Source organism: Cherax quadricarinatus, chromosome 19 (assembly GCF_038502225.1).
Source record: "Cherax quadricarinatus isolate ZL_2023a chromosome 19, ASM3850222v1, whole genome shotgun sequence".
NCBI lineage: Eukaryota > Metazoa > Arthropoda > Malacostraca > Decapoda > Parastacidae > Cherax > Cherax quadricarinatus.
In genome coordinates, this window is record NC_091310.1 from 43125968 (window position 1) to 43142032 (window position 16065).

General features: G+C 39.8%; 1 protein-coding gene across 2 annotated transcripts in view; it reads left to right on the top strand.

Moving 5' to 3' along the window:
• LOC128688374 (longitudinals lacking protein, isoforms H/M/V) overlaps positions 1 to 16065 on the top strand; it is a 269681-nt gene that overhangs the window by 20779 nt on the left and 232837 nt on the right. For both annotated transcript variants that reach the window (XM_070086755.1, XM_053776205.2), the window contains exon 6: positions 1422 to 1553. In XM_070086755.1, the coding sequence (XP_069942856.1) occupies positions 1422 to 1553 (132 nt within the window). The remainder of the gene's footprint in view (positions 1 to 1421; positions 1554 to 16065) is intronic.

The following is a 16065-nucleotide window of genomic DNA, read 5'->3' on the forward strand; positions in this document are numbered from 1 at the left end:
CTCTCTCTCTCTCTCTCTCTCTCTCTCTCTCTCTCTCTCTCTCTCTCTCTCTCTCTTCTCTCTCTCTCTCTCTCTCTCTCTCTCTCTCTCTCTCTCTCTCTCTCTCTCTCTCTCTCTCTCTCTCTCTCTCTCTCTCTCTCTCTCTCTCTCTCTCTCTCTCTCTCTCTCTCTCTCTCTCTCTCTCTCTCTCTCTCTCTCTCTCTCTCTCTCTCTCTGTCTCTCTCTCTGTCTCTGTCTCTGTCTCTCTCTGTCTCTCTCTCTCTCTCTCTGTCTCTGTCTCTGTCTCTCTCTCTGTCTCTGTCTCTCTCTCTTTGTCTCTCTCTCTCTCTCTCTCTCTCTCTCTCTCTCTCTCTCTCTCTCTCTCTCTCTCTCTCTCTCTCTCTGTCTCTATATATATAATCTATACTTTTTAGTGAATAGTTTCCTGTTGTTCTTGTGTTCTTTTATAATGTAATGGCCCCTTGAGTTATGATGGACTGGCATTATGATAATTTTGAGTTTCAATTTTCCCTCATAAAGAAATTTAGTTTCGAGTTGTGATGAAAAATTGAGATACAACACACACAAAGTTGGTAGGTGTGAGTGGATCTCAGCTCAGAGACAAGACACGGTGATGGAAAGGTTTTGTATGGAGTGATGGTTGAGGGTGTGTTGGAGGTGAGTGCGGGGGGTTGTGGTGGGAGGAAGGGAGACCATACTGTATCAGACGTGGATGGTGACGAGTGTGTTAATATCAAGTCTACAGTTCTTTACCAGTCGGCCTACTAGCCTCTCCTTCCCACTTTCTCCCTCTTCCTGCATGCCTCTACCTGCCTGCCTGTGTCTTGCCTCTTTACCTGCCTGTCTGTCTCTGCCATCCTCCCTCCCTCCCTCCCTCCCTCCCTGCCTATCTGCTTCCCACCTTCTTTGCCTCCCTCCCTCCTTTCCCCCTTCCTGCCTGATTGCCTTCCCTCCCTCCCTCCCTTCCTTCATTCCTTATTCCCTGCATCCCTTCCCTTCCTCCTGCCTCCATCCCTTCCCTGCCTGCCTACTCTACCTTGCCTCCTCGGACTTGTTCTGCCTTCTCTCTCTCAGCTTACTCTCCTGCTGGGTGACAGTGCCTCTGGATATTTCAAGCTGCAGTGTATTCTTGTTTATTACTTAGAAAAACCCAGTGTGTGTAAACAACAAAAAAACTGAGAATGAATTACCATAAGACCATGTATTTTGAGGTTTGAGTTATGATATTTTGGAGATACAATATGTCTTCTGTTACAAATTAATATCGTAACTCAAGGGGCCACTGTATTCTGTTATCAGTTTTATTTTACTTCAGGCCTACGATATAGTGTGCAGTTTTTTATCACAATATTGATGAGGGTTAACCCTCATCCAAAACTTGTTCACTTTCTACATTAACAGTGATTGATTAATCCTGACAGGACTCTATGGTTGGGTGGGGTGGAGGGCAAGCAGGCAGTGCAGCTGGGGGAGACCTCTCTAGGTTTTCCCTGGAAGCCTTTCAGCTGGATGATTCACAAAGTGGGTCTCAGGGCTCAACTCAGCAACAACTGGTGAGTGTTAACCTTTCATTTTGTTATGCTGCCCATCTGAAATTACAGGAAGCAATGTATTTAAAAACAATAAATGAGAATAGTCACAATTTTGACAATATAGTTTACTGTACAGTACTATACAAGTTAGAAAAGCTCACTTACTGTACACAGTTCATCTCTTAAGATATAATGAAATTTATTAACATTAAGGTTTTCCTGGAGTTTCATTTGGAAAAAATGATATGCTGCAGGGATAAATATAAGGCCATTTTTGTCTTCTGAAAGATCACTTGGTTTATCTCATTTGCACAGCTTAAGCTCAAGATTGTGATCACAGTATTATGATGCATAATACAGGCAAGCCTCATTGAATGCTTGTTGAGTCTGTAAGTTGCACTTATATGAGAGATAACATTTAGCCCTTAAAGTGTCAAATGTTGTGGAATTAAATGTCCCTTCTGTTGCGATCTTTAAAAAAAGTCTCTTTAAATTGTAGAATATATTTTCCTATGACACTGATGACACTGTGCTCTTGGGAGATTCTGAAGAGAAGTTGCAGAGGTTGGTGGATGAATTTGGTAGGGTATGCAAAAGAAGAAAATTGAAAGTGAATACAGGAAAGAGTAAGGTTATGAGGATAACAAAAAGATTAGGTGATGAAAGATTGGATATCAGATTGGAGGGAGAGAGTATGGAGGAGGTGAATGTATTCAGATATTTGGGAGTGGACGTGTCAGCGGATGGGTCTATGAAAGATGAGGTGAATCATAGAATTGATGAGGGGAAAAGGGTGAGTGGTGCACTTAGGAGTCTGTGGAGACAAAGAACTTTGTCCTTGGAGGCAAAGAGGGGAATGTATGAGAGTATAGTTTACCACAACTCCTTATATGGGTGTGAAGCATGGGTGATGAATGTTGCAGCGAGGAGAAGGCTGGAGGCAGTGGAGATGTCATGTCTGAGAGCAATGTGTGGTGTGAATATAATGCAGAGAATTCGTAGTTTGGAAGTTAGGAGGAGGTGCGGGATTACCAAAACTGTTGTCCAGAGGGCTGAGGAAGGGTTGTTGAGGTGGTTCGGACATGTGGAGAATGGGGCTGAAACAGAATAACTTCAAGAGTGCATCAGTCTGTAGTGGAAGGAAGGCGGGGTAGGGAATCAGCCTAGGAAAGGTTGGTTGGGAGGGAGGGGGTAAAGGAGGTTTTTGTGTGCGAGGGGCTTGGACTTCCAGCAGGCATGCGTGAGCGTGTTTGATAGGAGTGAATGGAGACAAATGGTTTTTAATACTTGACGTGCTGTTGGAGTGTGAGCAAAGTAACATTTATGAAGGGGTTCAGGGAAACCGGCAGGCCGGACTTGAGTCCTGGAGATGGGAAGTACAGTGCCTGCACTCTGAAGGAGGGGTGTTAATGTTGCAGTTTAAAAACTGTAGTGTAAAGCACCCTTCTGGCAAGACAGTGATGGAGTGAATGATGGTGAAAGTTTTTCTTTTTCGGGCCACCCTGCCTTGGTGGGAATCGGCCAGTGTGTTAATAATAATGTCTCTACATTGATACGGTAGAATAAATAAAGAGGAACACTCCCCTTCTCATGAAACACCATTTTTTAGAAGAAATGACACTCGAGTGAAGGCATATGATAGGAATAATTTTCTACAGTTACTCCCAGTAACACATTTTCTCTTATGTTGGACTAGAGAAAACATTATTCTTGCTGTCATTTGTACAAGTTGTCTGGCTACCACATCTCGTATTTATGTTTGTTTATTCTACTGTGGGGTGTATTTATCATCTTTATATGTTATGTATAGTGTTTATTATATAGTTTTGAAAAAATATCACAGCTGGATTAGTGAAAATGTGTATATTAACGTAATATACGACATTTAATAAGGCTCGGTGATTATTATTATCATTACTAACATGGCGTAACTCGTACAAGTCGTCTGGCTACCACATCTCATATTTATGTTTGTTTATTCTATTGTGGAGTGTATTTATCATCTTTATATGTTATGTATCATGTTTATTATATAATTTTGAAAAAATATCATACATGGATTAATGAAAATGTGTATATTAACATAATATACAACATTTAATGAGACTCAATGATTATTATTGAGTATTATTATCATTACTAATATGGCATCTCGAGACATAAGACACACTTACTGATTTTAATGTGTACCTGTACGCGTGTTAGATAGGAGTGAGTGGAGATGAATGGTATTTGGGATCTGACAAGCTGTTGGAGTGTGAGCAGGGTAATATTTAGTGAAGGGATTCGGGGAAACCGGTTATTTTTATATAGTCAGACTTGAGTCCTGGAAATGGGAAGTACAATGCCTGCACTTTAAAGGAGGGGTTTGGGATATTGGCAGATTGGAGGGATATGTTGTGTATATACGTATATGCTTTTAAACTGTTGAATTCTGAGCACCTCTGCAAAAACAGTTATTATGTGTGAGTGTGGTGAAAATGTTGAATGATGATGAAAGTATTTTCTTGTTGGGGATTTTCTTTCTTTTTGGGTCACCCTGCCTTAGTGGGAGACGGCCGACTTGTTAAAAAAAAAATGTACATAAAATATGAAATAACTTTTAAAAACACTTGAAATTTTGGAGTTTCCAGACACAATGGAGAGATGTGCTCACGGAGAATGTAAACAGGGTGGGGCGCGGTAACTGTATTAGAAAGTCAGGTGGGGGGAGCCGTATAGAGAGTTTAGGCCATAATTTGAAATGACCATATTAGCGGAATGCCATAAAGCGGGGCCCTACTGTATGCATGTACAGTGGTCCCTCAATTATCGTCCATAATCCGTTCCTGGAAGTGGGACTATTATTGAAATAGACGATTTTCGAATCAATTTTCCCCATAAGAAATGATGTAAATACAATTAATCCATTCCTGACACCCAGAAGTATTAAAACAAAAAAAATTTTTACATGAAATATAGATGTAGTACATAAACAATACAATGGCACATGATGAATGGAACATAACAGCATAACACTTACCTTTATTGCCAATTCTTCTTAGTGTATGGAAGACTGGAGGAGGAGAGACATTGAATTACTGTTTGGAAGGGGAATCCCCTTCCATCAACACCTCAGGTACCAAGTGCTTTTCTGGGGTTACTTCTCTGTTTCTTAACCCTTTCAGGGTCCGTACCGTAGATCTACGGCTTTACGGTGAGTGTCCAAACCGTAGATCTACGCCATGAGCTCAGCTCACTCTGATAAACTGTAAGTGGTACATTTGGGCCTAGATATGAGAGAATACATCTATGTGGTATGTGTGCACCACATAAAACAGATCCTGCAGCACACTGTGTATAATGAGAGAAAAAAAATGAAATCATGATTTTTCGATTAAAACAGCAACTTTGCAGTGTTTTTTCGTATGTTTTTTATAGTTGTATTTGCGATTTCTTGGTCTCATTTGATAGAATGGAAGACATATTACAGAAATAGAGATGATTTTGATTGGTTTTAGCACTGGAAATGGCTTGAGACTGAGCTCAAAGTAGCGGAAATGTTAAATTTTTGCCGATATTCAAGAGTAAACAAACGACCTCACACGTCTAATACACGTCAGCTGGTGGGTCTAATATACATTCACAAATATGGTGATGATATTTATAGAATTATTACAGTATTGCATAACAGTAAATCTTCTATTTTTTGGTGTGAATAAAAATTCATTATGTGAATAAAAAATCAAAATGGAATTTATTTGTAAAGCCTCAAAACATAACTAATGAACAGAGGAAATGTTAGTTTAGTGCCAGGAATGCCTACATTGTTTATTCTGGACCCTATTTTGAAATTGGAATATTTTGAACTTTGTGTTAAATTGGCCAAATTAACAATTTCCGATCACTTTATTTTGTAGTTGAAACAGTTGACTTGGCGATTTCTTGTGCTCAATCGATAGAATAGAAGTAATACTAGTGAAATAGCTAAGAATTTGGTTGATTGGAATAATAATAATTGGCCTAAAATGAGAGTCAAAGTCGGCAAAATCGCCGATTAACGTAAATATAAGCTGACACATCAAAATTAGCGAGAGCAATTTATTAATTTCTTTTCCAACCTAAATTTCGTACTTTTTGTTTTATTACCTTCACAAAAAGATTCTCTACGATTTCATAAGAAAAAATAACAAATTTTTTTTTTTTAAATTCTTGGACACTGGTGCGTGACTCCAGATTTGGCCCTTGGACCCTGAAAGGGTTAATGCCACTAGGACCAGCTTGAGAGTCACTGGAGTCCTGTCTCGCAAAAAAACTGTCCAGAGAGCTCTGTTTCTGGCATCTCTTTAAAACTTCCCTAAAATGGGCCAAGACTCTGTCACTGTACAAGTTGCCGATATGGCTTGCAACATGTTTCTCCATAAATCTTTCCATCCTACCCCACATTTCAAAAATCTTAATTTCTGAAGAAGGCACCTTCCATCTTCCATCTCTCTTCCTCCTCCTCTGCAGCAAGATTCTGAGCTGCGATCTGTTGCTCTTCCTGCTGAAACTCTTGCTCCTTTCATATTGTTCAATGATGTTTTTCTTAAATTCAGTCGTATTTCTCACCTTTACCAAAGGTTTGGCACTAGGAGCTTTCTTTGGAGCCATGGTAACTTATTTAGCACTTGCAAGCACTAAAATGAATGGAATATTATGAACTATTTCGTATGAACACACGAGGGGACCGTCACTCACTGGTAAACAGTGGCACACTGGCTGGGAACGGCTCAGAGCCGTGAGTACGCGTCCAGGACGAAAGACGATTAGCGAGTTAACGGACCATTTGCGAGCCAATGTTTAGATGAAATAATGGGACTATTTCCGAAATGGACGACTTTCAGGCCAGACGATTATTGAGGAACCACTGTATGTCTGTAGGTACTGCCCAGGGAGGTACTACCGTCCTGCCAAGTGAGTGTAAAATGGAAGCCTGTAATTGTTTTACATGATGGTAGGATGCTGGTGTCTTTTCTCTGTCTCATAAACATGCTACTTCTGCTTACACCTAGGTTACACTACACATACAGTACATGTATGAGCATATATATACACACACCCCTCTGGGTTTTCTTTTATTTTCTTTCTAGCTCTTGTTCTTGTTTATTTCCTCTTACCTCCATGGGGAACATAAGAAAGAAGGAACACTGCAACAGGCCTATTGACACATGCAGAGCAGGTCCATGTCCCCCCCCCCCCGGATTAGACCAGTGCTTCCCCTCCCCCTCCCCGGATTAGCCCAATGACCCACCCAGTCTGGTCACCTCCACTCAAGGATGGAGCACGGCACCAGACCCAGCAGCACAAGCTAGTCAGGTCCAACTCACACCCACTCATGTATTTATCTAACCTATTTTTAAAACTACACAAAGTTTTAGCCTGAATAACTGTACTTGGGAGTTTGTTCCACTTATCCACAACTCTATTACCAAACCAGTGCTTTCCTATATCCTTCCTGAATCTGAATTTTTCCAACTTGAAACCATTGCTGCGAGTCCTGTCTTGGCTGGAAATTTTCAGCACGCTATTTACATCCCCTTTATTTATTCCTGTTTTCCATTAGTACACCTCAATCATATCCCCCTTAATTCTACACCTTTCGAGAGAGTGCAGATTCAGGGCCCTCAGTCTATCCTCATAGGGAAGATTTCTGATTTCAAGATTTCATCATTCAATACTTTTACCTCACTCACACATAATCACTGTTTTTGATGGAAAACTTACGAAATTATGCTCTCGTGAAGTTAGCAGTCTTGACAATGTTTACGCATCAGTGATTTTGCCCACTTTGAGCCTTATTTTCGCCCAATTTCAATGTACTAGTCGACAAAAATCATATCTATTTCACTGGAACTCAGTTTTTTCTATCGAATGAGTACAAGAAACCACCCATTTACTGATTTCAACTATCCAATAAAGTGGTCAGAAATTGGCAATTTTGCCAATTTCACAAATTTCAGACGATGCCAATTTCCAAATAGGGTCCAGAATAAGAAAGACAGACATTTCTGGTACTAAAATGACTTTTTCTCTTTTCATTAGTCACGTCCCCAGGCCCCTCTTACATCTCTTTTGCTTTCCACTTTGAATTTTTATTCTCACAAAAAATAGAAGATTTACTGTTATTCGGACTACTGCATTAGTGTAGAAATGGTATAAATAATATCAGTGCACTTGTGAAAGAATATTAGACTCACCAGTTGACGTGAATTGGACACTTGGCATGATTTGTTTACTTTTGAAATTTGGTAAAAATCGAACATTTCTGCTACTTTGAGCTCAATTTCAAGGTACTTTTCATTATGAAACCAATCAAAATCATCTCAATATCTGTAATATGTCTTCCATTCTTTAAAATGTGACCAGGAAAACTAGAATACAACCATAAATACCATACAAAAATACACTGCAAATTCACTGTTTTAAACCAAAAACACGGTCGGAGTTTTTTTTTTTCTCATCATGCACTGTGTGCTGCATGATTTTTTTTTATACTGTGCACACTGACCACATAGACCCATTCTTTCATATGTAGGCCTACCAGCTTTCTCTCACTAGATTTGAAGGCGCTAGAATTTAGGCGTTCTAGTACGTCAGTAATCCTGGTGCGTAAGCCGTACTAGTACGTCAGAAACCCTGAAAGGGTTAAGCTACTTTCAGTCCTGAAACCAATCAAAATCATCTCCATTTTTGTAATATATCTTCCATTCTATCAAATGAGACCAAGAAAACGAGAATACAACCATAAATACCATACAAAAATACACTGTGACGTCGCTGTTTTAAACCAAAAACACAGCCGGAGTTTTTTTTTCTCATTGTGCACTGCATGATGCAGAATTTGTTTTTATTCTGTGCACACTAACCATGCAGACCCATTCTTTCATATGTAGGCCTTCCAGCTGTCTCCACCAGATTTGAAGGAGGAAGAATTTTGGCATAGTATTACGGGACTGACACTGGCTTTTCAAGCCGTAATATTATGGGACAGACACTGTAAGGGTTAATGACCTTGGCATGACTACTGTGTCTTGAAGAACAGAGCTTTTCATTGGAGATGGGAAGCACAATGTCTACACTCTGAAGGAAGGGTGGGGTTGTTGCAGTTTGCAGGGTCATCTGAACTATGATGTTGGCACGCTTCTGACGAGATAGCTATTTGACAAATGATGGTGGTACATCCCTATTTCGATGGGAGATAGCTGGTGTGTTAAAGAAAACTGTTGAGGCTTTTCCAAAGTCTGTATTTTCTCTTCAAATGCAAATAAGGCAGTGTCATATGTTAAAGAAGCTGTAGCAGTTGTGAAAGGCAAGAACAACTTGCTGTAACATGTTTTGGCTTGGGTTGTGCAATTTTTGTGATTGGAGGGGCCCCACCTCTTCTCTGGTCACTACTAGGTCTACTCTCTGCTCCAAGAGCTTTATCATACCTCTTAAAACTGTGTATGGATCCTGCTTCCACTACATCAGTTGCCAGATTGTTCCACTTCCTGATAACTCTGTGACTGAAGAAATACTTTACATCCCTGTGACTCATCTGAGTTTTCAGTTTCCATAGGAATTGTGACCTCTTGTTGCTATGTCCCATCTCTGAAGCATTCTGTCAGTTCCTCTTCAGTATTTTATGTGTCATTATCATGTCCCGCCAATACCTCCTGTCCTCCAGTGTTGTCAGGTTGATTTTCCTTAACCTCTCCTCATTTAGTTGTTGCTAGTAAGTAAGAGGTGAAGGTTTATAAACCAGAGGAGGAGGAGGTAGTTACAGTAAGATATAAGCAACTCTTGGTAGAAAGATGGGCTAGTGAAAGTATATTTTTTATTAACACATTGGCCATTTCCCACCAAGGCAGGGTGACCAGACAAAGAAGAAACACTTTCATCATCATTCACTCCATCACTGTCTTGCCAGAGTCATGCCTACACTACAGTTAAAAAACTGCAACATATCAACACCTTTCCTTCAGAACACAGGAACTGTACTTCCCACTTCCAGGGTTCAAGCCCTGCTAACCGGTTTCCCTGAATCCCTTCATAAATGTTACTTTGCTCACACTCCAACAGCACGTCAAGTCATAAAAAACAGTCTCCACTTGCTCTTATCTTACTCATGCACGCTTGCTGCAAGTCCAAGTCCCTCCCACACGAAACCTCTTTTACCCCCTCCCTTCAACATTTCTTAGGACGACTCCTACCCCGCCTTCCTTCCACTAAATGTCCTTCCTCTCTAAATGTCCGAACCACCTGAAGAGATGTGGGGTAGATTTAAAAATGGTGTTAGTGTCCATCAGAAGTTTGTGGATATAGGGGGGTGGGTGTGGGAGACAAGAGGAGTGATTGGTGGAATGGTGAGGTAGAGAGTGGTAAAAAAGGTAAAAAACAGTTTTTGCAAAGCAGAAATGATATAAGGAGGGAGGAGCATATTGAGAGAAAAAGAGGTAAAGAGAGGTAAGTGAATGTAAAAAGAGAGCAAATGAGAGAGTGGGTGAAGTGCTGTCAATAATTTTGGAGCAAGATTAATAAATTGACCAAGCCTAGGAAACAAATGGATTTAGCAGTTATTAACAAACAGTAACGAGTTCAAGAGGTCCAGAGGGCTGAGGAAGGGTTGTTGAGGTGGTTCGGACATGTGGAGAGAATGGAGCGAAACAGAATAACTTCAAGAGTGTATCAGTCTGTAGTGGAAGGAAGGCGGGGTAGGGGTCGGCCTAGGAAAGGTTGGAGGGAGGGGGTAAAGGAGGTTTTGTGTGCGAGGGGCTTGGACTTCCAACAGGCATGCGTGAGCGTGTTTGATAGGAGTGAATGGAGACAAATGGTTTTAATACTTGACGTTGCTGTTGGAGTGTGAGCAAAGTAACATTTATGAAGGGGTTCAGAAAGCGGCAGGCGGACTTGAGTCCTGGAGATGGGAAGTACAGTGCCTGCACTCTGAAGGAGGGGTGTTAATGTTGCAGTTTAAAAACTGTAGTGTAAAGCACCCTTCTGGCAAGACAGTGATGGAGTGAATGATGGTGAAAGTTTTTCTTTTTCGGGCCACCCTGCCTTGGTGGGAATCGGCCAGTGTGATAATAAAAAAAAATAATAAAAAAAAAATAGCGAGTTCAACCTGAAAGATAGAGAAATGCCTTCTGAATGCAACATACAGGGTTATAAACTGTTCCACACTGATAGGGTCAACAAGAAGGATGGTGAAGTGGCAATGTATGTCAGAGAAAATTTAAAATGTTGTCTGAGACATGATATAAGATTAGAAACATTGGACACAGAATCTGTTTGGCTACAGTTTCTTGAAGGTCATGACAAATTAATTTTGGGTGAGATTTATAGGCCCCCAAACCTTGATAGAGAGTGCAGTAAGCTGTTATGGGACAAAATTCATAAGGCATCTAAATATGAAAATGTTGTATTAATGGGAGATTTTAACTTTAGACAAATTGATTGGAACTGTGTAACAGGAAATCTCGAGTCTAGTGACTTTCTTGATACGGTTCAGGATTGCTTTTCTACTTGACTTGGTTCTTGCCAACAAAAAAATCACTCATTAATAATCTTGAGGTTAATGATGAGCTTGGGAAAGGCGAGCACAAATCACTTAGTTTCAATATATCATGGAATTACCCAGATAGCTGCAATCAAATCTCTGTCCCAGACTTTCGCTTGGCTGATTTCATTGGACTGAAAAATTACCTGGGTGGGCTAAACTGGGATGACCTGACTATGGGTCAGGTAGGTGGTCTTGGTCGCCAATATGGCGTTTTTCAGAGCATAGTTCTAGCTGCCCAGACAACTTTTGTTCCGAGTAGGGAAATTAGATCTAACAAAAATGATCCCAAATGGATGAACAATAGATTAAAACATCTCATTGGTCAAAAGAGAGGCATATATAGGCATATCAAAAGAGGGAATGGGCAGCTAAGAAATCAGTATATTCAATTAAAGAGAGAAAAAAAGGAATAAGAAAAGCAAAAAGGGATTATGAGGCTAAGGTCGTAAGGGATTCGAAGACTAACCCCAGAGGGTTCTTTCAGGTATACAGAAGCAAGATTAGGGACAAGATAGACCCACTTAAGAGTAACTCAAGTCAGATCACTGACAGTGATAAGGATATGTGTGAAATTTTCAATACTTACTTCCTCTCAGTTTTTATCCAGGAAAATACTAGCGAAATTCCAGAAATAGTAGATTATGTAGAACAGGACGATAATAAACTTTGCACGATTGCGGTAACTAGTGATATGGTTCTCAGACAAATAGAGAAATTAAAACCTAATAAATCCCCAGGCCCTGATGAACTGTTTGCAAGGATATTAAAGGAATGTAAAGAGGAACTTAGCATACCTTTGGCTAATCTTTTCAAGATATCACTACAAACTGGCATAGTGCCTGATAAGTGGAAAATGGCAAATGTAACACCTATTTACAAGGCAGGTGACAGGTCCTTAGTTTCGAACTATAGACCAATAAGCCTTACCTCCATAGTGGGAAAATTTATGGAATCAATAATTGCTGAAGCAATTCATAGCCATCTTGAAAGGCAAAAATTGATTAATGAATCTCAGCACGGTTTTACAAAGGGGTGTTCCTGTCTTACGAATTTACTAACTTCACTAAGGTGTTTGAGGAGGTAGATCATGGTAATGAATATAATATTGTGTATATGGACTTCAGTAAGGCTTTCAATAAAGTTCCACATCAGAGACTATTAAGGAAACTTACGGCACATGGAATTGGAGGAGAAATTTTTTCCTGGGTAGAGGCATGGTTGACAAATAGGCAGCAGAGAGTTTGCACAGATGGGGAGAAATCATAATGGGGGCACGTCACAAGCGATGTTCCACAGGGGTTAGTGTTGCGCCCCTTGTTGTTCACAATCTACATAAACGACAGATGAGGGAATAAATAGCGACATAAGCATATTTGTTGATGACACCAAAATAGGCCGTCCAATTCATTCTAATGAGGACATTAGAGCACTCCAGGGTGATTTGAATAGACTGATGCAGTGGTCAGAGAAGTGGCAGATGCAGTTTAATATAGACAAATGCAAAGTTCTAAATGTTGGACAGGAAAATAACCATGCGACATATAAACTAAATAATGTAGATCTTAATATTATGGACTGTAAAAAGGATTTAGGAGTTCTGGTTAGTAGTAATCTAAAACCAAGACAACAGTGCATTAGTGTTTGCAATAAAGCTAACAGAATCCTTGGCTTCATAGCAAGAAGTATAAATAATAGAAGTCCTCAGGTTGTTCTTCAATTCTGTATATCTTTGGTTAGGCCTCATTTAGATTATGCTGTGCAGTTTTGATCACCGTATTACAGAATGGATATAAATGTACGAAGGAGGATGACAAAGTTGATCCCATGTATCAGAAATCTTCCCTATGAGGATAGACTGAGGGCCCTGAATCTGCACTCTCTAGAAAGGCGTAGAGGGGATATGATTGGGGTGTATGACTGGAAAAAGGGAATTAATAAAGGGGATGTAAATAGCACACTAAAAATATCTAACATAGACAGGACTCGCAGCAATGGCTTTAAATTGGAAAAATTCAGATACAGGAAGGATATAGGAAAGCACTGGTTTGGTAATAGAGTTTTGGATGAGTGGAACAAACTCCCGAGTACCGTCATAGAAGCTAAGACGTTGTGTAGTTTTAAAAACGGGTTAGATAAATACATGAGTGGGTGTGAGTTGGACCTGACTAGCTTGTGCTACTAGGTCGGATGCCGTGCTCCTCCCTTAAGTGACGTGTCTGACCTCACTAGGTCAAGGCATTGGCTTAAGCCAGTAGGAGAATTGGAGCTGCCTCGCATGGCCAGTAGGCCTGTTGCAGTGTTCCTTTTTATGTTATTAGATGGGGGAGATGGAGGGGATATTTTGAGGAACTGTTAAATATTGACAAAGAGAGGGAAGCTGTGATTTGATTACATATAAATATATATATATATATATATAATATATATATATATATATATATATGATATATATATATATATATATATATATATATATATATATATACTCTCTCTCTCTCTCTCTCTCTCTCTCTCTCTCTCTCTCTCTCTCTCTCTCTCTCTCTCTCTCTCTCTCTCTCTCTCTATTTTTTTTTTTTTTTTTTTTTTTTTTTTTTTTTTTATATATATATATAAAGATGAAGTAAAACATTTAGGAATGAGTTAGAGTCAGATGTGAGTGTGGGGAAGGTGCATGAAGTTATGCATAAAATGAAAGGGCATAAAGCAGCTGGGATTGATGGTGTCAAGATAGAAATGTTAAAAGCAAGTAAGGATATAGTTTTGGAGTGGTTGGTGCTTTTATTTAATAAATTTATGAAGGAGGGACAGGTATCTAGGGATTGGCATAGAGCATGCATAGTTCCTTTTTATAAAGGCAAAAGTGTTTACTGAAACTTTCAATATAATGGATTTTTCACTAAAGCAGACACATGTTGCCCTCGTTAATCCATTTTATTGGACATATACTATAGTATTCAAGCAACTGCTGAAGCTGTTCAGTGAGTAGAGCTGCATTATCAGTTTGAATCCCATTCTCGTTAAAGAGCAACATGACTGACTACAAAACCGATGCTTGTAGATTATAGCAGAATGAATTCACGAGGAGTATGTGTAGTTTCAGCATCATCCTTATTTGCCAGTGAAACTTGGTGGTCTTGTTCATGCTGCAACAGCAGCTCATTGGAAACGTCTTCACTCCTTCACTTCTCCATAGCAACCTCATAAATTTCTTGCAGCTCAATTTGCCTTGAAAGATCAACAGTTCCTATAATTGTTGCAATTTCTCTGCATCAGAGCCACTGAAGTCATGAGCACAACTGCTTTTCACTTAACCACCTTGAATTTTTTGGAGATGATAAGTTTTTAACTCAATTTAAAGAGATTTAGGACCATTTAAAGAGGCTTGGAATAATATATTGTCTTTTAAGGGGGGGCAACTTTAATTAAACTTGGCTGTGTTCAATGGGGCTTGCCTTTGAACTAGAAAATGGCCTTTCAAATGTTAGGTGACTGTAGGAATGCCAGATACAGTCGAACCCCAAAATTTGTGGCCCATTATATTAGCTTTTTTGTTTATCTGACATTTTACCAAATGGTCTCCAACTAACAGTGTTAGTTATTCTAATTTTATTTTTTTAAAGTACAGTATTGATTTTGTTTAGGGTTGGCACTTGGCTCCTTCATTGAAAACCTACTGGATTTTCAATGGCAAAATCTCTTCTTTATTGACATTCTTATGAACATCAAAATTAATGAAGTTAAAGCCAAATTTAGAGAAATAACCTCCAAAATACTGATGCCAAATCTTAAATTACTTGTTATACAAACTGAATTTAGTAGTACACACCATAATCTTAAGAGTCTGGATTCATGGGGATGTCCAGGAGCCAAACACTCGTGAATTTAAGGGTTCGACTGTATGTAGTTGGAAGATGGTGTGTGTGTGTGTGTGTGTGTGTGTGTGTGTGTGTGTGTGTGTGTGTGTGTGTGTGTGTGTGTGTGTGTGTGTGTGTGTGTGTGTCAGTGACCACTAGTAATAACGATCATAGTGTGACCAGCTAATACCTACACTGCTGTGAGTAAGTTTCTACGTGTCTGTACTTGAAACTGTATGGGCATATATCAGGCAAGTTCTGTCAGTTTTGTGTGGACAGTACTTGTTGCAGCAGCAGAGACAACATAGTCCAATGGAACAAGTGACGCGATGCAACTCATTACCAAACCGGAACGTTTTTGTGGAAATACTTTAGAATTTTATTTTTCATGGCAGCCTTGTTTTTGTTGTTTGAAATTATTCCCTGGAGCATATCAAGAGCAGTTTTTGGTTTTGTTTTATATTATTAGAAATAAGATACCTTATATTTGTTATTAATTGTAAATTTATGTGCTCGGTGTTAGACTTGAGAGATTTTAGTATTCTCTTTAAAAAATCACTCACATGAACACTTACATCACATGTCTTTTTCTTTTTATCTTTCTTGCTCTCTTACTCTCTCCTATCTTACTATTGTCTTGCTGATTTTATCTTGCTATCTTTATCTCTATCACCCAAGTTGTCTTTCTCTCCTCTTTCCCTTCTCTAACCTCTCTCTTTCTCTTTCCCCTCTCCCCTCTCTTATCTCTCCTCTCCTCTTTTCTCTCATCTCTCCTTTCTCTCATCTGTTCACTCCCTTGTGTCTCCTCTCCATTCCCTCGCCGTCTCTCCATTTTCCTCTCTCTCTATCCTCTCCTCTTCTTTACCCCCTCCCCCCTATCTTTCTCTCTCTCCCCTTTTCCTCTCTGTTTTCCCTCTCTCCCCTTTCCTTCTCCCCCTTTCCTTCTCCCCCTTTCCCTCTCTCCCCTTTCCCTCTCTCCCCTTTCCCTCTCCTCTCCTTTCTCTCTATTCTCTCTTTCCATTCCATCTCCTCTATTCTCTCTCTTCCTCCCCATTCCATCTCTCATTTTCCCCTCTTTTCTCTCCCCTCTCCTCTCTCCCCTCTCCTCTCTTTTTGA